This window comes from Syngnathus floridae, chromosome 12, assembly GCF_059516105.1.
Source record: "Syngnathus floridae isolate MCC-2025c chromosome 12, RoL_Sflo_1.0, whole genome shotgun sequence".
Taxonomy (NCBI): domain Eukaryota; kingdom Metazoa; phylum Chordata; class Actinopteri; order Syngnathiformes; family Syngnathidae; genus Syngnathus; species Syngnathus floridae.
This window is the reverse complement of record NC_142424.1, coordinates 13,638,902-13,661,291: the sequence shown is the minus strand read 5'-3', so window position 1 is coordinate 13,661,291 and position 22,390 is coordinate 13,638,902. Positions and strand designations below refer to the sequence as shown.

At 46.8% G+C, this 22,390-nt stretch overlaps 1 protein-coding gene and 1 long non-coding RNA gene across 3 annotated transcripts in view; both read right to left on the bottom strand.

Annotated features, from left to right (window-relative positions):
- LOC148390109 (SWI/SNF-related matrix-associated actin-dependent regulator of chromatin subfamily B member 1) overlaps positions 1 to 21,998 on the bottom strand; it is a 77,075-nt gene extending 55,077 nt beyond the window's left edge. The window contains exons 1-5 of one of the 2 annotated variants that reach the window (XM_088392559.1): positions 21,780 to 21,943; positions 20,984 to 21,543; positions 20,794 to 20,905; positions 15,873 to 15,981; positions 12,394 to 12,531 (exon numbers count right to left, since the gene is read on the bottom strand). In XM_088392559.1, coding sequence (XP_088248685.1) covers positions 12,394 to 12,531; positions 15,873 to 15,981; positions 20,794 to 20,887 — 341 coding nt within the window. In that variant the 5' untranslated portion in view covers positions 20,888 to 20,905; positions 20,984 to 21,543; positions 21,780 to 21,943. Of the gene's footprint in view, positions 1 to 12,393; positions 12,532 to 15,872; positions 15,982 to 20,793; positions 20,906 to 20,983; positions 21,544 to 21,779 lie in introns of both variants that reach the window. The other variant, XM_088392558.1, reaches the window with a different exon arrangement.
- Positions 908 to 8,780, bottom strand: LOC148390110 (uncharacterized). Its single transcript, XR_015861828.1, has 2 exons — positions 4,410 to 8,780; positions 908 to 4,332 (listed from the first exon to the last, which is right to left on the bottom strand). It is a non-coding gene; the product is annotated as an uncharacterized LOC148390110 (long non-coding RNA).
- Positions 21,999 to 22,390: the final 392 nt, after the last annotated feature.

Below are 22,390 nucleotides of genomic sequence, written 5' to 3'. Positions count from 1 at the left end.
TTGTTACGACTGTCCACTGTTGTGCCGTTTGTCCTATCGCGGTTTGCTTCATGTGAGCGCCGTGTGATTGACAGCTCTGGTGCGCTCTTTTAAGTTTGCCTCGCATCGTACGAGCAGCGTACACGCATGACTACAGCCGTTACGCAGCGGCACGGCGACTAACGGTCGCCAGCAAATGTATTTTGTTGTCTCGATGACTTATGTTTGGTGTGTTGCCGAGAGTATTTCAGTTATGGTTATTTAATATAGCGGAACCGTTACGCACAGTTAGTTATGTAATGTGTGCCGTCTACTAGTGTTGTGTGACGTCAGAAGTTGAGCGTTGACTTACGTGCTGTATTTCTGTCTGTTGCAGAACTGCACACACACGCGCACACACACGCATACCCCACGCACCCTTCACACGCTTCATACAATAATCACACACACAAGAATCACATTCGAATACCCAAAGACTCACCCATGTACATTACACACATCTGCTCTCACATCCTTATGACCAAATATGTGCCTATACCCTTTTGCCAGTTTGCCTGTATGCCCCTATGAGCCACAGTGCCTGTTACGTTTTTGCTAATAATTCAGTAAAGCAATCAAAACTGAACCACGTCTTCCCTCCTGTGTTCTGACCGACACCCGGGGGCGAAAAGAGCCTAACCATCAGAGCCAACTCCCTATACAGTCCTTAGGCTCCTCAACAATAGCGGTAGCAGTTTGCATTATTTTATTGCAATGTTTTTCCTTATTCAGATTTCACTTCACTGGTTTCTTTTATATCAAACAAATTGTTTTAGGTTATTCACCTGACATGTTTCGGCGGTTTCTTCCGCCTTCATCAGAGTGTCACAGATGTGATAGTGACGCATCTTTATCAGCAGATGGATGAAGGCGTGGCTCACCTGTCAGATTTGACAGGTGAGCCACGCCCTCTGCTGTCCATTCACCTCTCCAGAATGCTGTTCCAGGTTGTAGAGAGCATATAGGCTCCCTCATCCCTGTTGATGGTTCTCGGGCCCCGCTTGCGGATCTCAATGGCCTCCCTGATCCAACGCTGATGTTTATTTTCTTCTTATTCAGATTTGTTTCAAGACTACAGTTACAGTTAGACTTCACTTTGATGGTTAATACAGTTATTGCAATTTTGTTGTTTTATCACAGTAGATTGTTTTATTTACATTTCAAAAACCAGAAGCCATTCATTTACAAATGTGATTGCACTTTAGTTTCTATATTTAAATGTTCAGATATTAAGATGTGATAGACAGTTTTTGCATGATTTGAATGAGGCAAAATAACATGCTTTTTCTCTCGAATATATTGTTATAACCATTTGTTTAAGATGTAAACATTTTCTGTATAAAAATTTAATTTGGTGTTCAAAAAGTTTTTTTTCAAACTTGAGTCTTGAAAAAGAGGGGGTCATCTTATAATCAGGGTCGTCTTATATTCGGGCCAATACGGTATTGTGTTAAGAAGGTTGATCTGTGTTTCAACTGCAGTAAACAGGCCAGATTTATCATGCCAATTTAAATCATTCTCTGTTTTATCTTTTATATTTTAACTTCATACACAAAAGAATACTTTATAATCACAAAATAATAACCCATAGTTTTATTCTTGTTTGCAATCATTGTGAGTGAGCGGCGTGGACGCACAGTAGTGTTTGTAGAGTTAGTAGTAAGTAGACCGAGCTCTCACCAGTAGTCTGTGGTGTATTTTGCGTTTCCGTGTTTAGCATCACTGCCAGTGTCTCTGATCTTAGCGTCGCTTTAGTCTTAAGTGTGCAGATGTTTGAATGAGAAAGTATCTGTGTCACTGATGATATTGGAAATGGACACCTGTTTGTGCATGAACTTTGAAGAAAGAGGGGCGAACACACTCACCGACCATGAGCGTTCGCTCATGTGCGCGTTCCCGTTTGTACGCGTTTCATTTCTGTGGCTCGCTGCGGGGAGCGCAGGTCCCCGCCAGCGGGCCACATAGACTTGATTTTATGACACGATGCTTTGGACCGGTCGAATTTAAAACCGGGCCGTACTTGGCCCATGGGCCGGACTTTGGGTATAACTGCTCTAGGCAAACTCTGGACTTTGGGCAAAACAGCATAGCGATGTGTTCATCAATCTGTATTTGCGTGCGACAGTGAATAGTGGTAGTTTCACTTGGACTTAAGACAATTTTTCTTCTTCCTGTTTATACATTAACCTCCTCATTGACTGCTTGATGTGTATCTAACAAATAGATAACAGTCTTAGCGGAGACCATGTCCATGTCAAAAGCATCACTCACAATGTTGGCTGTACAGTCACTCTTGTTTGAGCCTTGTTTCACATGCTTATTAATAACGTCTTCAATCACATTGAACCCTATAATCGGGTTCTGAGCCACATTGTGGTCGCTGGAGACGAGGACAGGCACTAACGGGCCAGGGCTTGAAGCTTCTGCACTCGTTATTTTAAACTTGACAGGAACCCACCCAATAAATGTTATTTTTGTCTAGTTGGCGACCAGTCCATTTAGAGGTTCTGGTCCCAATAGTTCGTCAATCCCTCAAATTGTGGTATGAAGCAAGTGTTCTTTTCTCCATTTATCATTTGTCCCCGTAGCTTTTGTGCCAATATCCCAAAGGGAACTAGTACATTATCAAAAGTGCACTTGACAATCCTACGTCCACCAATTCATTAGACAAGTTTTTTTCCCTGGGTTGTTTGAAAAAGTGTCATGCTTACCAATATGTGATGACCACCCATTTTCCGGCTTCTCACTCAAATGGTGCTCAACCCTTCTTACCGCGGTGCAGATGTGTTTGTGTTCTGGGCAGTGTTGTGTCTGACAGGCTATGGAACAATATGTCACGGATGAGCAGCCTTGCACAGGTCTGGAGCAGTGTGTCACATTGATCTTCTCGTCGACAACGGTGGCAGTAAAGGGACTCCTGAAGCAGTGGGTGCAATTGTCTTCCTTGCCGTTATCCTGACAGATCCTCCAGCCTCTCCTACTTCGGGTGTTGTCGTTGTACATTGGATTCCTGGCAGGCTGGAACTTCAACAGCATTCAAAGAAGCAAACATCATTTGTTTCATTTCTGCAACTTCAGTTTTTAATTCGGCTATGATGGCATGTACTTCCGGTGGAGCTGCAGCCATCTTGAGTTTCTCCTTCACTACAGTTGTGTCCTGGGATGAATTTGTGGGCACTCCGCCCTGCCGTTAATCCAAAGTTTGCAGCTCGTTATTCTAGTCTGCTTGGTGCTGCTCCTCCTTATCCGCTTTAAGGTTAGCTTCCTCATTGAGCCTTTCAATCAGTATTTCATCTGTTACACCCGAATTGTCAAGAAGCGGTTTAATCTGGAATTTAATGTTGTCATTCAGTAGTCCTGTGCCCACTGACCTCAAAAACTTCTTCTTGATTGAGGTCTGCATTGTAGTGTTCAGCTGGTTCTCCTTTGGATGCATATAGAAACCGGTCCTTAAGCTCGATGGCCCTGAATAGGAAGTCCTTGGGCAATTCTTTGGGCTCTTGGGAAATGTAGATACATTTTTGTAAGGGATCAGACAGTACTGCCAAGTGCATAGTGACAGAGACTTTATTGTGGGGGGGAAGATGGGAATAGCTGGCGCTGGAGCGGCGATCTGGCTAGAGTGGACAGGCAATTCTGCGGGATTTCCGAATTGTTAAGCGAGTCAGTTTCACAGGGACTGATGAGCGAAGCAGCATCACGGGACAGACTGACACTCGGGTCTGCGCTGGCGGCGCTGATATAGCGCTGTCAATGAGCCCGTGGCAGGTGGCGGCGATTCCGCTGACAGGGGGGCGTGGTCGTGTCGCAGGTGGCGCCAGAACGTGACAGAACCCCCCCCCACACACACACACAAGGGATGGCTCCCGACGTCCCCAGGAACCAAAACAAAAAAAAAAAGAAAGGCAACCCCCCGGACGACCAGGCAGGGGGGTCAGTACTCCGCCGAAACGTCCGACTCCTCGCCAGACACAGGCTCGACGGACGCGGGAGCAGAAGACCCCGGTGCCGGCGGACAAGGCCGCCCCGGACCCTCACCCCTGGTCCCCTCGTCGGGCGCCCACGCCGAGGACCCGGTTGGTCCGAATGACAGCGATGGAACACTGTGATGAGCGAACGGTCGAGTATCCAGCGGCTCGGCACCCAGGAGCGGTGCGCGTCGTCATAACCCTCCCAATCCACGAGGTCTTGGAGGCCACGACCGCGCCGCCACGATCGGAGCAAGGAGCAGATGGCGTAAGCCGGACCCCCATCGACGAGCTGGAGCGGCGGCGGCGGAACGGGCACCAGCGCCAACGCGCCTTCAAAGATGGGCTGCACACGGGACACGTGGAACGTGGGGTGAACCTACATGGACTCTGGAGGAGACCGACGGCGGATAGGGCAATCACTTTCTGAATAGGGAACGGTCCAACAAAGCGGGGCGCCAGCTTGCGGGATCCCGCTCGCAGCGGCAAATCCCGCGTCGAGAGCCACACACGCTGCCCCCCTCTGTACTCCGGAGCCGGCGTCCGGTGCTTGTTTGCCTGGCGGGCGTAGCCTGAAACAGAGCGGAGAAGAGTGATCCGGGCCCTCGCCTAGGCTCGATGACAACGGCGGACACAAGCCTGGGCCGACGGGCACGCCGCACCACGCTCCTGGTGGGCGAACAAGGGTGGCTGGTACCCGAAAATGCAGTGGAAAGGCGAAAGTCCCGTGGCCGAGCTGGAGAGGGAATTGTGAGCATACTCTACCCAGGGAAGCTGTTGGACCCACCTGCGCTGGTCCCCGGCAGCCATACATCGGAGGGACCTGCCCAGTTCCTGGTTCAGGCGCTCCGCTTGACCATTGGACTGAGGGTGAAACACAGAGGAGAGGCTGGCTGTAGCGCCGAGGAGTCGGCAGAACTCCGCCCAGAAGGTGGAAGCGAATTGTGGACCCCGGTCTGACACGATGTCTTGTGGGAGACCGTGGAGACGAAACACCTCCCGCACCATGATGGACGCAGTCTGCTTCGCAGATGGGAGCTTAGGCAGAGGGATGAAATGCGTCATCTTGCTGAAACGGTCCACCACCGTGAGGACCACCGTGTTTCCCTCTGAGGGGGGGAGGCCCGTGACAAAGTCGATCAACAGGTGAGACCAGGGACGCCGGGGAACCGGCAAGGGTTGAAGCAGCCCGGCCGGAGGACGAGTAGACGTCTTACAGTGGTTACAAATCGAGCAGGCTCTGACGTAATCGCTGGTGTCCACTTGCCAGGTGGGCCACCAGAAACGCTGTGCCACCACGTACCTCGTGCGTGCAGCTCCGGGATGACAGGCCAGGCATGAGTCGTGCGCCCATTGCAGGACGGACGACCGCAGGCCTTCAGGGACGAACAGACGACCCTCTGGGCAGTTGCTGGGGCCGGGTTGATCGTGTGAGGCGGCTTCCACTTGGCGTTCAATCTCCCATGAAAGAGCCACCACCGGAACCGAGCTCGGGAGGATAGTGGGAGGCGGACCCTGTCCCTCCTCCCCACCAGGAAACAAACGCAACAGGGCGTCCGCCTTCGCGTTAAGGGAACCCGGTCGGTCTGTAGGAAAGAGAGAACTCAAACCGGTCAAACAACAGAGTCCACCGTGCTTGTCTCGCGTTCAGTCTCTTGGCCGATCTCACATACTCCAAGTTGCGGTGGTCGGTCCAGACAATGAACGGAGTGGTGGCGCCCTCCAGCCAATTCCGCCACTCCTCCAAGGCCAACTTGACGGCGAGGAGCTCCCAATTTCCGATGTCATAGTTCCGTTCTGAGGCTGACAAGCGGCGAGAAAAGGCGCACGGGTGGAGACGAACGCCTCGGCGGCTACGTTGGGACAACAACGCCCCAACACCCACGTTCGAGGCGTCCACCTCAACCAGTAACTGTCTGTCGGGATCGGGGACTCAGAGGATGGGAGCGGATGTTAACGTCCTCTTAAGCTCCTGAAATGTCTGTTCAGCCCGTTCCGTCCATTTGTACGGGGAGGCGGGGCTGGTAAAGGCAGTGAGGGGCGCGGCCACCGTAATGTATCCATGGATAAAACGGCGATAAAAGTTTGCAAATCCTAAGAACTGTTGCAGCCGCTTGCGTGTTTCGGGAACAGGCCATGACGTGACCGCTTGCACCCTCCCAGGGTCCATTTCGATGGATCCCTCACACACCACGTAGCCAAGGAATTTGACAGAGGGGGCGTGGAACTCACACTTCTCTGCCTTCACGTAGAGCGAATTCTCCAGGAGGCGGCGCAGCACCGCCCGAACATGCCTGATGTGCTCAGGGAGCGAGCGGGAGAAGATGAGGATGTCATCCAAATAAACGAACACGAATTTGTCCAGCATGTCTCGTAAAACGTCATTTAACGTCTGGGGCATTGGTGAGCCCAAAAGGAACCACCAGGTACTCGTAGTGTCCGCTCGGGGTGTTGAAAGCCGTCTTCCACTCGTCTCCCTCCCGGATGCGGATCAGGTGGTAGGCATTGCGAAGATCCAGCTTTGTGAAGATGGTGGCACCCTGAAGGCTCTCGAAGGCGGAAGAAAGAAGAGGCAGAGGGTATCGGTTCTTTACAGTGATCTTGTTTATTCCCCGGTAATCGACGCACGGGCGGAGCGTGCCCTCCTTCATGAAGAAGAAACCCGCTCCAGCAGGCGAAGAGGACGGCCGTATGATACCGGCCGCCAGGGACTCCCGGATGTATTCCTCCATAGCCCTGCGCTTAGGAGCGGACAGGGAGTAGACGCGTTCCTTGGGAGAGAAGACAGATCGATGGCGCAATCATAGGACCGGTGTGGTGGAAGAGAAGTGGCCCTGGCTTTACTAAAAACGACGTCGACGGTGCTCTCTGAGGGGACCCGAGCCCTTCCCAGGTCCATGGGCTCGGCAGGTGGTGTGGTTGGCGGGTCCCCAGCAGACGGAGGAAGGTGACCACGCGGGTTCCGCAGGGACCTCCGCTCCCAATCGCGCCGCCGCGTCCGGATTCGCCGGTCTACTCGGGCCGCTAAGTCCATCGTGCCCTTCAGGGTTCGCTGGCGATCGTAGGATACTAGTTCGTCCTTCATGTACTCAGTGAGGCCGTTGAGGAATGTGCTAACGAGCGCCGGCGTGTTCCATCCGCTGCTGCCGGCCAAAGTCTGGAACTTAAGCGCGTACTCCGTGACCGATCGGCTACCTTGACGCAGCGTCGCCAGCTCCTCAGCGGCGTCTTCGGCGGCGGAGCCCAGGTCGAATAGGCAGAGCAATTCCTCCGCGAAGGCGTCGAACGAATCGCAAGCCGGGACCATCCTCGTATTCGGCCAGACCCCACAGCCGCGCCTCGCCCGTGAGGTGGGTTAGGACAAACCTGACCTTGGCAGATTCCGTCGCAAACGTCACAGGCTGGAGGCTGAACATTATAGGGCAGTTAGTCACGAATGCCCTCACGTGTTTGGGATCTCCGTTAAATTTCTCGATGTTGCCGAGGGGGGGGCTCCGGGACGCCCACGAGCCCCCTGGCCTCGGCAGACGGGCGGTGCGGCGGTGCCGTGACAGCCGGGGACGCAGCTACTGACAGTCTCTGGAGGGCTTGGGCCATCTCCTGCTGCTACAGCTTTTGTTGTTGACCAACCTCAATCAGATTCTGGATGTCGGCGGACAGGCTGCTGATGGCGGTCTCGGCTCGCTCCAGTCGGCTCAATGCCGTCTCGTCGTTCGCTGGCTGCATAGCGTTGGTCAGTCTGTACTGTAAGGGATCAGACAGTACAGCCAAGTGCGTAGCGACAGAGACTTTATTGTGGGGGGAAGATGGGTGCTGGAGCAGCGATCTGGCTGGGGTGGACAGGCAATTCCGCGGGATTTCCGAATTGTTAAGCGAGTCAGTTTCACAGGGACTGATGAGCGAAGCAGCATCACGGGACAGACTGACACTCGGGTCTACGCTGGCGGCGCTGATATAGCGCTGTCAATGAGCCTGTGGCAGGTGGCGGCGATTCCGCTGACAGGGGGGCGTGGTCATGTCGCAGGTGGCGCCAGCACGTGAGAATTTTTGATACAGGTCGGATGTATCATCTTCTCTATAATGTCCTCTTAGTATTGTTTTTAACTGAGAACGTGTTATATCGGTCTTTATTTCAAGCATGTCTCGGCGTTTAAGCCCTGGGAAAAATGGCTCTTATCACAGCTTCAATCACCTCTGATTTACTGTGGCCTTTACAAAGTCTGAGTTCCATTTGATGGAGCAAGTTGGTGTATGCCTTTCGCGCTGCCCGCCTTTGCCTATTTGGCCACAGATGCGAAACTCCCTGCGGATAGTCATATCCGCTATTTTTGTAGGCTTTGGTTCACGGCGCATGATGTGTCCACTATTTCAAGTTTCTTTTGCAATGCTTGTATCTCTACTCGCAACTCCTCATCGTCACATCAGTGGGGTGGGAAAAAGTTGGCCATTCGCGAGCGTCACCTTCCAAAACAGTTTCTTCAATAAACGACAGCAATTCATGAATGACTTTGACTACCTTTGCTCAAGTTCATTTAATTTTCTTTTAATCAGTTTCATTAAGTCTTGCCGACTAAAATTCTTGATGTCTTCCTCGTCCCCGCCAGTGTCATTGGAGTACTTTAGAAAGTTACATACCTCCAGTAGTTGATCCCTTTCTAGCCTACACAGCACGGTAGTAACTTGATCCGTTAACTCTTCTTGTTCCATACTCGGCACTCACAAGGTGATCCACAACGTGGTAGTACCTTGATCTCTTAACTCTCAGGGATGAGAATGGCAAATGTGAAAAAGCATGTATATGTGTGTATGTATACATTATATGTATATATATATGTGTGTGTGTGTATATATATTTGTGTATATATATATATGTATATATATGTGTGTGTGTGTATATATATTTGTGTATATATATATGTGTATATATATATATATATATATATATATATATATATATATATATATATATATATATATACGTGTGTGTGTATATATGTATGTATATATACATATATACACATGTATATATATATATACACATATATATGTATACACATATATATAGCACATATACATATATACATGTATATATATATATATATATATACACACACATATTTTTATATATATATATATATTTATATATATACACACACACACACACATATACACACACACACATATATATACAGTATTTTTCTGACTAAAAGTCGCTCCGGAATATAGGTCGCATTAGCCATAAAATGCACAATAATGTGAAAAAAAACATATATAAGTCGCTCCGGAGTATAAGTCGCATTTTGGGGGAAATTTATTCGACAAAATCCAACACCAAGAACAGACATGAACGAGCAACAACAGGCTAAACGATAGGTATGCTAACGTGACATAAACATAAACAAAAAGCTGAGAATGGGCCTGATGTAACATTCAGAGTTATTCAAATAACTATTACATAAATAACACGTTTATAAACCATCTGTGTCACTCCAATTCATTAAATCCATCGATCGTCCTTTATGTCAACAATAGGTGCGCGCCGCTGCACTTGCACTTCAAAACATTCCACAGGCCCATATAACGATATATAAATTATATATCAAATAACTATTATATGAGCAATAATATTATCAAACCATCTGTGTCACTCCAAATCATTAAATCCATCGATCAAATTCCTCATCCTTTGTCAACAACGCCGCGCGTGCGCCCTGACGTCAGCCTTGTTGTTATTCCACAGATCTAGTATATAACTATATTGTAGCGTTAACAAAGTACAAGGACCCAAGCACCGGCGTGGACTTCCAGGCGTATGGCGGCGTGGACTTCCATCCCCGGAGGTGGCACTTCCAGCCACGGAGGTGGAAGAGAGCTCCATAGAATAGGAAAAGCGTAAAAGCCATGTCCGAGCCCCATCCACCTCCCCGGACAGCCACCCGGCCAAGCACCGGCCCCCGACTTCCATCCACGGAGGTGAAAGAGAGCTCCGTAGAGTAGGACCAGGCGTGCGTAAAAGCCATGTCCGAGCCCCATTCATCGTCCCCGGGCAGCCACCCGGCCGAGCGCCGGCCCCCGACTTCCATCCACGGAGGTGGAAGAGAGCTCCGTACAGTACGACCGGGCGTGCGTAAAAGCCATAATAGTTTTTCAAACCTTCTGTGTCACTCCAAATCCTTAAATCCTTCAAACTTTTCGTCCTCCGTGTCACTTACAAACAAAGCCACTAATGATGCCGGTAGTACGTGGGGCCCTTTGTCATCTTCGTCATCCCATGATCGAATCTTTGTCCTTTATGTAAACAACCGCCGCGCCACGCTGCTGACGTCACTTGAAATTCAAATTACAGTAATCCCTTGCTACATCGCGATTTGTTTATCGCGGTTTCACTTATTTTTTTAATTTTTGAAAATTCATGAAAAAATTCACATATAAGTCGCTCCTCAGTATAAGTCGCATCCCCCACTCAAACTATGAAAAAAAAACGCGATTTATAGTCTGAAAAATACGGTATGCCGTCGCGGCGGGCAGGGGAATGCTCGTGAGTCGCCGAGGCTAACGTTGCCCGCTCCCCTTCATATATAAAAAAATAATTTTCTCAACGGATTTACACAATTCCCGAAAATACTTTAGACGGAAAAAAACACGGAAATCCGCGGAGCCGCGGAAAATTTTCATCCCTGAACTCTTGTTCCATACTCGGTACTCACGAGGTGATCCATTTGTCAGGAATATTCCGGTTCGTTGTTGGAGCAGGGGTTTCTTTGGTAGCAACGCGCTAACGTTAGTCGCTAACGGTGCTAATCACCCATGTCTGTCGCAGGTCTCAAACAAAACCCTTTCCTCCTGGCTGGCTCGCCAAATATGTTGCGGCTTTGAGTCACGAGTCACGAAGAGCTGCAAGTTTTGTCCTTTAACAGGTGTTTTTATTCTTTTTCAAGCCCACCGAACATAGAGCTGTCTCCTCTACATCCACGTCACCCTTTTTTTCGACATGTCCCCAACACCTACATCCGTGGTGCCTTTCATGGCAGTAGGAGAAATCAAACAAACAAAAATGCACCAAACCTAGTAAAGAAATGGCCAGAAAAATCACAATTACGATGATTGTAAACCCATAGAAATCTCATAAATTAACTGAACATCAATGAAACATCTGTTAGCCAGCGGCAGAAAACCCCCATGGTAGAGGAGAAGGGGGCCTGGACATGAATCTCACGGGAAGAACAAGACAACTTCTTTGTTGGCAGTCCAGCTAAAGGACATCAAACCATGCACCAATTACGACAACGTTTTTGCTGGCAGTCCAGCTAAAGGACATCAAATCATGCACCAATTAGGACAAATTATTTTTGGCAGTCCAGCTGAAAAAGAACAAACCATACAGCAGGAATTTTTTATGAATTTACACATCATTGGATCAAAATTTACAATACATAGTGCTTCTTTTTAGCCGCATAATGCCTGTATATTGTATAATGTAGCACTTAGAGTTAATGACAGACACTGCCATCTCATCCAAATTTCTCTACCCATACATGAACACAACATGAGAGGGAAACAACTGATAAAGGAAAAAAGACGGAAACTGACATGTACAAGTGTTCATGTTACCATCAAAGATCTGCCATTGGCCAGTGTATGACGAGTTGGCTCATGGAGTTATTTATACCGTAAAACTAACATGTACTGCAGGGAGTCGGTTGCTGCCATTGACATAAATGCATAGAGCTTCTACTGCAATGGTCTCTTTGTTAACCCTCCGATTAAAAAAACAACAACACGTGGCTTTTATTGTAGCATAACATCACATCCCTAAAAAGACAACTACCCATAGTTAGAATATAATGGTAGATTAGGTTAATATATTTTCAATATATTCATAGATTTTCAAATAATTGAATGTCTGGCTTTTTTGTTATGGGCAACGTAACACGGCATAAAAGTAAAGACAAAAGTGCATATCAGTCAAGTCAACAGCCTTATAATTCCCGTTAGTAACACATTATATAACCTACGTATAGACAGTACATTCTTTGAAAATATATGCCATATTTCCAGTAAGGTGACAAGTGAACTCATTTTTTTGATGGGTACGCGCATGGTGATCCCAAAATAAGAGGTATGATAGGGTTAAGACACCATGAGGAAATACACAATAAACACTCCAATAAAGTCATACAAAACATTCAGACACATTGCTACACTCAAAGGTTGAAAACAGAAAAAGAGAAAAAGTCTTGCATGAAAGTCGTGCAACAAAACATACATTGGAAAAACAGACAGCGGATTCAAATAAACTGCCTATTGATGTGGGATGTTTTTGAACACACTGCACCCAAAATTAACGAGGAATGAACACTCAAACCTGAAAACCACCAGCAAAATTTCAAATTTTGCTTCTTCTTACCACAGTGGAAAGGTCCTCTTCTTGTCTCGACCCATTCGGTTGCGGTTGATGGTAGTGGAACAAGGCACAGCATCTAAATGGTGGGAGCTGTTGGGCAGTGTTGGGACCCATTGACTGCTTCTTTTGGCTTTCTGCTCCCTAGGAAAAGAAAATAAGTGTTAAGCTGATACCTCGAGATTTTTGGGCAAACATTTAACTTTGTAAACTCGAGCTACCATATAATTGTATACAGTAATCCCTCGTTTATCGCGGCTAATTGGATTCAAAACCAACCGCCATAGGCGAAAATCCACGACGTAGAGAAAACAGTCACAATATCCATAAAAGACTTTTATGAAGCTTTATTGTATTTCATTGTATTTTTAAACAGTGTATGTATATTGTACTTTTAAATCTTTTTTGTATTGTTAAACACTTAAGTAAACATTTTAAAGGCAAACTGACTTTCATAAACATTCTTTATTTAAATAAATAGGAAAATAAAGAAAATAAGAGTAAATATATACAATTTCCGCACAAGACTGTTATGAACCTTTATTGTAGTTTTATACACTATATTGTATATTTAAACACTTTTTGTATCTTTTGTAAATTTTTTAAAGTCAAACTGACTCGCAGAAACATTCTTCTTTATATAAAATAAGAAAATTAATATGAATAAATATATTGTTACAATATCCCCACAAGACTTATGAACCTTTTTTGAACTGTTGACGTATCTGGCTCCTCTCTGCTCTTGCGTGCTGGCCGACTGACGCGCCCCCGCAGCCCAGCACGAGCACATCTGCACAAGACTTTCATAATTTTATTTTTATACACTCTTTTGTACTTTTAAATAAGTTATTGTATTTTAAACACTTTTTAAAATATTTTAAAGTGACCCAGCTCCGCTCTGCCCTTGCGTACTGGCCGACTGACACGCCCCCGTGGCCCAGCGCATCCGCACAAGACTTTTGTAATTTTATTTTTAAACACATTATTGTCTTTTTAAACATTTAAACATTTCAAAGTGTAAATGTGTCATGGCTCCGCTTTGCTCTTGCGGTGCTGACCGGCTGACGCACCCAGGTAGCCCAGTGCGAGGGCATCCACACATTGCTCAGAGGCACGCCTTACGCTGAGTGCCCATAGCAGGCTGCTGTCCCAAATCCTGGATGGTAGTGCTTTGTTCCTACGTGCGCGGTTGCGCTCACTGCCATTGTCCCGACTGTTTCTGCACGGCGGTGCATTTTTGCACAGCTGTGTCACGTCTCCGCTCTCGCCCTTCTGGCCTATGGCATCACCTCTGCCTAGAGCTCTGAGGCGCGCGTCGCCAATACGGAACTGCTAATCGCAGGGAAGTGCGGTCAGAGGAGGCAAGGCCTCCCCTGCCATCATGAGAAGGGGAAAAAACAAATTCAATAGTTTTTATTATAAAGTCATTTTCCTTTTAATTGTAGTAGTTTTGTATCACTTTGAACCAGAATCGCTGATTTTTTATAGATTCGCTCGGAGGAGGCAACTTCCTGCCTTGCCTCCTCTGAGCATTGCGTAATCACACGGCTGCCTATGCTGACAGGCTATGCAGTTAGACTGAACTGCTGTCTGTCTCTATGTCGCTGTTTAAGTGTTCAAACACTGTAGCTATATTAACTAATTTTCGTAGTTAAGCTGGTGTATTAAATATCTAGTGTTTTCTGTCATCTGTCTTTAACATCGTCGTTATTTAGATGAATAAAACGGCTTTGAAAAGAGACCTTACGGAGGTAATGAAAAATAGGTTCTCCAGCCTTATGGCAGGGGGTGCTAGTGATTCCGGGATGCTTCATGTGCCCACCTGTAGAATAAGTGATCTCCAGTTCAAATTTACAGTGAACAACTGAGGAGCAACAATGGAGGATTACATATCCAAACGATTTTCAACTATGTATTTACGATCGAAGGAGGTCATCAGTACAGGACGACCAAGTCCAGAGTTAACAGGTTTGATTCGTACAACGGGACTTCAGAGCATGTATTTTCAAACGGAGCGGTACGCACGATCGAAAACGAGTTTTTGATTCCATGTGCTTTATTGAGTGGTTTTATGTGTGAAGACTGCTGATATGAGATTTTAATCAAAATAGTTAAAATTAAATAATGAATAAGCCACTCTAGAGCAGCGTTCCCCAACCTTTTTTGTGACAAATTTTACCGGGGGGGGGGGCCTCCCCAGTCATGAACATCACCCACCGCACGTCGCTGGCTAATCGACAGTCCTCACAGTTTTGTCTGTTTTGACTCGTACGCCGCGCCCTCTTGCGGTTAAGTGGGAAAATAACGTGTGAAATGATATAATAATGTGTTAATAATTTCACACATACATAAGTCGTTCAAGAGTATAAGGCACCCCCTGCAAACCTATTAACAAAACTGCGACTTGTAGTCCAGAAAATATGATAGTAATGCGATGTGTCTGCATACCTTTCAGAAAATAGGTAGTTGAGAATGAGCTAACAATTTGGCTTCGAAGCTCGTGTCGGTGGTGGTCAGACGACGACGGAGAATTCGCCACCGTTACACCATTACCGGACCCACACATCAAACATAACTTTCAGAGTCACAATGAACCCCCTTCCAAAAAAAAAATAATAATAATACTTTTTAAAGGAGGCTTTCATACGTCAAAGCATGCCCATTTGATATGCACTTCATCTATAAAACAGATACACTGACAGAACATATGCATATGTTCAACATGATTTACGGTAAAACATTTGAGAGACGCATACCAAGTACAGCTAAAGCTCGATTTTACACAAACTTAGGGGTTCAGAATTTGGAAATCGCTTTAACCCCGAAAGCCTTTTTAAAACAAATGTTTTGAGGCAGCCGAAGGAGTCCTTTGTCACATTAATTTACGTCACGCATGTTGTTGGGTAGCTAAGAGGTCCGTTCGCCGTTTGTCCTTATGAATGCTCACCCCTAGATCAAAGTCTGTTGACATTTGGATTAAAAGAGAAGCAATACGCAGATGACTATATCAGACAAACTGGCTGAGTCATTTTCATGCTATGTGAATTGGATCGAAGAGAGATTAAAGCAGCCGCATTTTCTACTACTGTGTCGGACCACGCTCTTTGACTTGTGAGTAACTGTGTGGATCAGGTGCTTTCGCAAATTTCTTCCTTTCCGAATCAAAAACAATCCTAGTAACACTGTAATAAATCAGTCATAAGGATCAAAAAGACCAACTCCTTCTTGTCAAGCGCCTTAAAATTAGTCACGGAAATTCAATCACTAGCGCTAAGGTTTACACGCTAGTCACTTAGGTTCTTATGGTATTTATATCCTCCGTTTAAAATACTATTTAAAAATGCATTTATGATGAAAAAAATTGGGGTCTATGACCAAACCACGTGAGACAGAAAGTTGTATAAAATCGAAGCGCTTCAAATCAAGCTTCAGCTGTAAATAGAAACTAAAATATTCTGCATAAGCAACTTTGAAGTAAGCAATACCTGAGATATGCTGGTGGCTCTGTGCTGATAGACACTGCCTTGTATTTGTCATCGTTACCATCAAAGATCTCCTCACACTCAGATGCCTTCAGTAGGGTAACACTGGTGGCTAAAATTTGTGGATAAAATGTCATTTTTTTTTCAGTTCAGAAGATAAGTGACAATTTTCAGTTTGTATTTTTTTCCATTTGCAATGTCAAAGACACAACCAAATTTAAGTTGTCATTTAATATTTGTTACAGTAATGTAACCGTTCAAATGTTTGGGGTCACTTAGAAATGTCCTTATTTTCAAAATAATGAGGATAACAAACTAATCAGGAATACATTTTAATGTTAATGTGGGAAATTACTAATTAGCAGCAAACATCTGTTTTTTTTAATGCAATATCTAAATAGTTAGTATATAAAGGCCTATTTCCAGCAACCATCCCTCCAGTGTTCTAGTGGTCCATTGTGTCTGCTAGTTGTGTAAGAAGTCTATTGGATGATTAGAAAATTAGAAAAATAAGATTAGAAAACCCTTGAAAACCCTTGTGCAATTATGTTAATTCCTATGGACCCCAAACGTTTGAATGGTAGTGTATAATGACAAAAAAGTCAAAGTCAAAGTCAGCTTTATTGTCAATTTCTCCACATGCCAAAGACACACAAAGAAACCGAAATTTCGTTCCCCCCTATCCCACGGTGACAAGACATGGCCCACAACAGACAAACAAGTAAACAAGTATAACAACAGCGTGCTGAATATTTAATGAATAAATAACACAAATAAATAAATAAGAGGAGCAAAAAAAAAAAAAAAAAAAAAAAAAGGAGCAAGTGACAACGATGTCAAATGACAATGAATGATATTGAAAAGATGTAAAATGACTGGGAATGGGCTGAACATGTTGAAGTTGAAAAAAAGCCCCTTATGACGAAAACGACATATGGACTCAGATTTCCCTCGCCCGGACGCGGGTCACCGGGGCCCCCCTCTGGAGCCAGGCCTGGAGGTGGGGCTCGAAGGCAAGCGTCTGGTGGCCGGGCCTTCGCCCATGGGGCCCGGTCGAGCACAGCCCGAAAAGGAAACGTGGGTCCCCCTTTCCATAGGCTCACCACCTGTGGGAGTGGCCAAAGGGGTCAGGTGCATCGTGAGCTGGGCGGCGGCCAAAGGCAGGGACCTTGGCGGTCTGATCCCCAGCTGCAGAAGCTGGCTCTTGGGACATGGAATGTCACCTCTCTGGCTGGAAAGGAGCCCGAGCTGATGTGCGAGGCAGAAAAATTCAGACTAGACATAGTCGGACTTGCCTCCACACATAGTTTGGGTTCCAGTACAAACCCTCTCAAGAGGGGCTGGACTCTCTTCCACTCTGGAGTTGCCCACGGTGAGAGGCGTCGGGCATGTGTGGGTATACTTATTGCCCCCAGGCTGGGCGCCTGCACATAGGGGTTCACCCCGGTGAACGAGACGGTAGCCTCCCCCCGCCTTCGGATGGGGGGGACGGGTCCTGACTGTTGTTTGTGTCTATGCACCAAACGGCAGCTCAGAATACCCACCCTTCTTGGAGTCCCTGGAGGAAGTGCTAGAGAGCGCCCCTTCTGGGGACTCCATTGTTCTACTGGGTGACTTCAATGCTCGCATGGGCAATAACAGTGACACCTAGAAGGGCGTGATTAGGAAGAACGGCCCCCCGATCTGAACCCGAGCGGTGTTCAATCATTGGAATTCTGTGCTCGACACAGATTGTCAATAATGAACACCATGTTCAAGCATAAGGGTGTCCATGTGTGCACTTGGCACCAGGACACCTTAGGCGGCAGCTCGATGATCGACTTTGTAGTCGTGTCATCGGATTTGCGGCGGCATGTTCTGGACACTCGGGTGAAGAGAGGGGCGGAGCTGTCAACTGATCACCACCTGGTGGTGGGTTGGCTCCAATGGTGGGGGAAGATGTCGGTCCGACCTGGCAGACCCAAACGCTCTGTGAGGGTCTGCTGGTAACATCTGGCAGAATCCCCTGTCAGGAAGAGCTTCAACTCCCACCTCTGGCAGAGCTTTTCCCACGTCCTGGGGAGGTGGGGGGACATTGAGTCCGAGTGGACCATGTTCCGTGCCTCCATTGTTGAGGCAGCCGACCAGAGCTGTGGCCATAAGGTCGTTGATGCCTGTCGTGGCAGCAATCCCCGAACCCGCTGGTGGACGCTGGCGGTAAGGGATGCCGTCAAGCTCAAGAAGGAGTCCTATAAGGCCGTTTTGGCCTGCGGGACACCGGAGGCAGCTGACAGGTACCGGATGGCCAAGCCGAACACGGCTTCGGCGGTTGCTGAGGCAAAAAACCCAGGAGTGAGAGGAGTCTAGCGAGGCCATGGAGAATGACTTCTGGATGGCTTCGAGGAAATTCTGGTCCACCATCCGGCATCTCAGGAGGGGGAAGCAGTGCACCGTCAACACTGTTTACAGTGATGGCGTGCTGCTGAACTCAACTCGGGACGTCGTGAGTCGGTGGGGAGAATACTTCGAAGACCTCCTCAATTCCACCGACACGCCTTCCATTGTGTAAGCAGGGCCTGGAGACTCTGAGGTGGACTCTCCAATCTCTGGGGTCGAAGTCACTGAGGTAGTTAAAAAACTCTTCAGTGGCAGGGCCCCGGGGGTGGATGAGATTCGCCTGGAGTTCTTAAAGGCTCTGGATGTTGTGGGGCTGTCATGGCTGACACGCCTCTACAACATTGCGTGGACATTGGGGACGGTGCCTCTGGATTGGCAGACTGGGGTGGTGGTTCTCCTCTTTAAGAAGGGGGACCGGAGGGTGTGTTCCAATAACAGGGGAATCACACTCCTCAGCCTCCCTGGTAAGGTCTATTCAGGGGTGCTGGAGAGGAGGGTCTGTCGGGAGGTCGAACCTCGGATTCAGGAGGAGCAGTGTGGCTTTCGTCCTGGCCGTGGAACAGTGGACCAGCTCTACACCCTCGGCAGGATCCTCGAGGGGGCATGGGATTTCGCCCAACCAGTCCACATGTGTTTTGTGGACTTTGAGAAGGCATTCGACCGTGTCCCTTGGGAGATTCTGTGGAGGGTGCTTCGGGAGTACAGGGTGCCGAGCCAACTGATAAGGGCGGTTCGGTCCCTGTATCACCGATGCCAGACTTTGGTCCGCATTTCCGGCAGTAAGTCGGATTTGTTCCCAGTGAGGATTGGACTCCGCCAAGGTTGCCCTTTGTCACCGATTCTGTTCATAATTTTTATGGACAGAATTTCTAGGCGCAGCCGAGGCGTTGAGGCGGTCCGGTTTGAGGACCTCAGCTTTGCATCTCTGCTTTTTGCAGACAACGTGGTGCTGTTGGCTTCTTCAAGCCGTGATCTCCAGCTCTCACTGGAGCGGTTCGCAGCCGAGTGTGAAGCGGTCGGGATGAGGGTCAGCACCTTCAAATCCGAGTCCATGGTCCTTGGTCGGAAAAGGGTGGAATGTTCTCTTCGGATCGGGGATGAGATCCTGCCCCAAGTGGAGGAGTTCAAGTATCTTGGGGTCTTGTTCACAAGTGAGGGGAGGATGGAGCGCGAGATCGACAGGCGGATCGGTGCAGCGTCGGCAGTCATGCGGACTCTGTACCGGTCTGTCGTGGTGAAGAGAGAGCTGAGCCAAAAGGCAAAGCTCTCAATTTACCAGTCGGTCTATGCTCCTACCCTCACCTATGGTCACGAGCTACGGGTCGTGACCGAAAGAACGAGATCCAGGATACAAGCGACCGAAATGATTTTCGTCCGCAGGATGTCCGGGCTCTCCCTTAAAGATAAGGTGAGAAGCTCGGTCATCCGGGAGACACTCAGAGTAGAGCCGCTGCTCCTCCACGTTGAGAGGAGCCAGATGAGGTGGCTTGGGCATCTCATCAGGATGCCTCCTGGACGCCTCCCTGGTCCCACCGGTAGGAAACTCCGTGGACGACCCAGGACGCGCTGGAGAGACTATGTCTCTCAGATGGCCTGGGAACTTCTTGGGATCCCCCAGGATGAGCTGGATGAAGTGGCTGGGGAGAGGGAAGTCTGGGAGTCCCTCCTAAAGCTGCTGCCCCCGCGACCCGACCCCGGATAAGCGGAAGATGGATGGATGGATGGATGGATGGATGGACGGATGGACGGACGGACGGACAGATGGCTGGATGTTGAAGTTGGAATGTTTCAAATCAATCAAAAAATGTAGAAATTGTACAAAGAAAAGCATAATAAATAATTTTTGAATATTTTTTGGGATATTTAAATAGAGAAAATATAACATTTTTGATACGTGGAAATTTTCAGAACCAGTCAACATAAGATCAACAGTTTAAAGTTGTAACAGATTAAATCGGTAAAAGAAAAATTGAAATTAGAGAAGAAAGACAAAAAACTGTAATCAATGATATTCATGGATAATTTAATGGAGAAGTTGAATTTTTGGTAAATGGAAATTTTTAGTATCAGTAGGCATAAGATGAACAGTTTAAAGTGGAATTGTTTGAATCTGTCAAAAAATGTTGACATTAGAAATGAATTGAATGAGCTAAATGTTAGTTTCAAATGGGAACAATGTAAATGAGAAATGTTGAATGAGTCACTGAATATGAATAGTGAATTCTTAGTTGAAAATTTTAGAATTTTGTGAAAATTTTAAATTTCTGCAATTCAAACTTAGTAGCCTGAATAACATGTACTCTCAGGATGCTTTCCAACTGAGATTGTGTGAATCATTAATTAATGAAGAAATAGAGGAGAATAATGAGGGATATATAAAAAAAAAAAATTCAGCAGAAAAATAATGTGAATATTAGAAAATTTGAAATCACCCTTCACACAATCAATACATTACTTTGTAGAAGAAACTGGGAAATGGGTTGATACATATTTTAAGCTTCTTCCTTCAAGCAAATGTGCAGATACAAATATATACTGCAACACTCACCATGTGATGATGCTACAATTTTCTTTCTCTCCTCCACTGAAGCAAGCCTCCTCCATAAAGATGGATATCTTTTGTATAAAGATCCTCGAAACATACGCAGATAGTTTCCTACCTGAAATCAAACAATGAATGTGACTTGACACTTAAAAATTTACTGTTCCACTTGAACTAGAACCAAAAAATTGCCAACCTGCTGGATAGAATCTAATAAATCATATGTTTGAGCTCATCCCAACAGTAAGCATTTTTTGTTTTGTTTTGTTCCACACTGTTGACAAAATTAAAAGCTGCAAGAACCACAACTATTCATGGTAAGCTGCAATTAAGGCTACATCGAAATAAGTGGAAGGAAACTGAGATGGGCTCGGTGGCGCACTGGCTAGCCCATCCGCCTCACAGTTAGTAGGGTGTGGGTTCGGCTCCACCTCCGGCCCTCCCTGTGTAAAGTTTGCATGTTCTCTCCGTGTCTGCGTGGGTTTTCTCCGGGCACTCCGGTTTCCTCCCACATTCCCAAAGACATGCTTGGTAGGCCGATTGAGCACTCCAAATTGCCCCTGGTTGAGAGTGCGAGTGCGGATGGTTATTCGTCTCTGCGTGCCCTGCGATTGGCTGACAACCAGGGTGCCTACAGTCCAATGACGGCTGGGACAGGCTCCAGCACGCCCGTGACCCCCGTGGGGACAAAGCCGTACAGAAAATGGAAGCATGGATGGAAACTGAAACGAGATCTCGACTTCAGGCAGCCACGACCTACAAAAAAATATATATAAATAAAAACGCATTACTTAAATGACTCCTCTCTACTTTGCAGACCAATGGGTTTAACTAAGACGCTGACTGAATATGGACTTGACTTGTATGTACACATGTTCCGAATACATTCCTTTTTTTTTATGTGCTCGAAAATGCAAACAACACAAATTATGACGTGCGTCGCTTCAACAGCGAGTAAGAAAAGCAAATCTTGTGGTAACATCGGCACATACCTCCGAACCAACCATGTAAAAATCCCCATCTTGTTCTAACTGAAATTTAACTGGCTTCTGTCCATATGTTTTACTCAGTGCCAACTGCATGGCTGCACTATATTAATGTACTTGTGTATTTTTAAAGGCTTCTTCTCTATTTACGACAGAAAATGCACGTTGCATTGGCCGTAGGTACCAGACCTACTCGACTAGACAGATCGGTTCCGGGGATTGCGCCTCTTGATGACGACACGCTATATGATTGGCTGGAAGATAGTATGGTGACGTTTAAGATTGTGGTTGGTTAGTTTTGCGGAAAAGCAATTATTTGTTTTGGTCTAGCACACACACACGCACACACGCGCACACAAAAGGGAATCGAACTCACGGTGTCGGCACACAAGACAGGCAAGTGTACCCCTATACCACCAGCGACTCCCGCCAGAAAAGCGATTATAATTTGAACCTTTTGAGTGTCTGTATCAAACTTTTTCTTACATTTATTTAAGCATATACTCAATGCAAAACAAAACGCACATTAATAAAAATAAGAATACAAATAAATACAACTGCAAGGGGTTATCCACTTGTGATATTGAAGGAATGGGCTCGAAATACAAAAAGTCCTG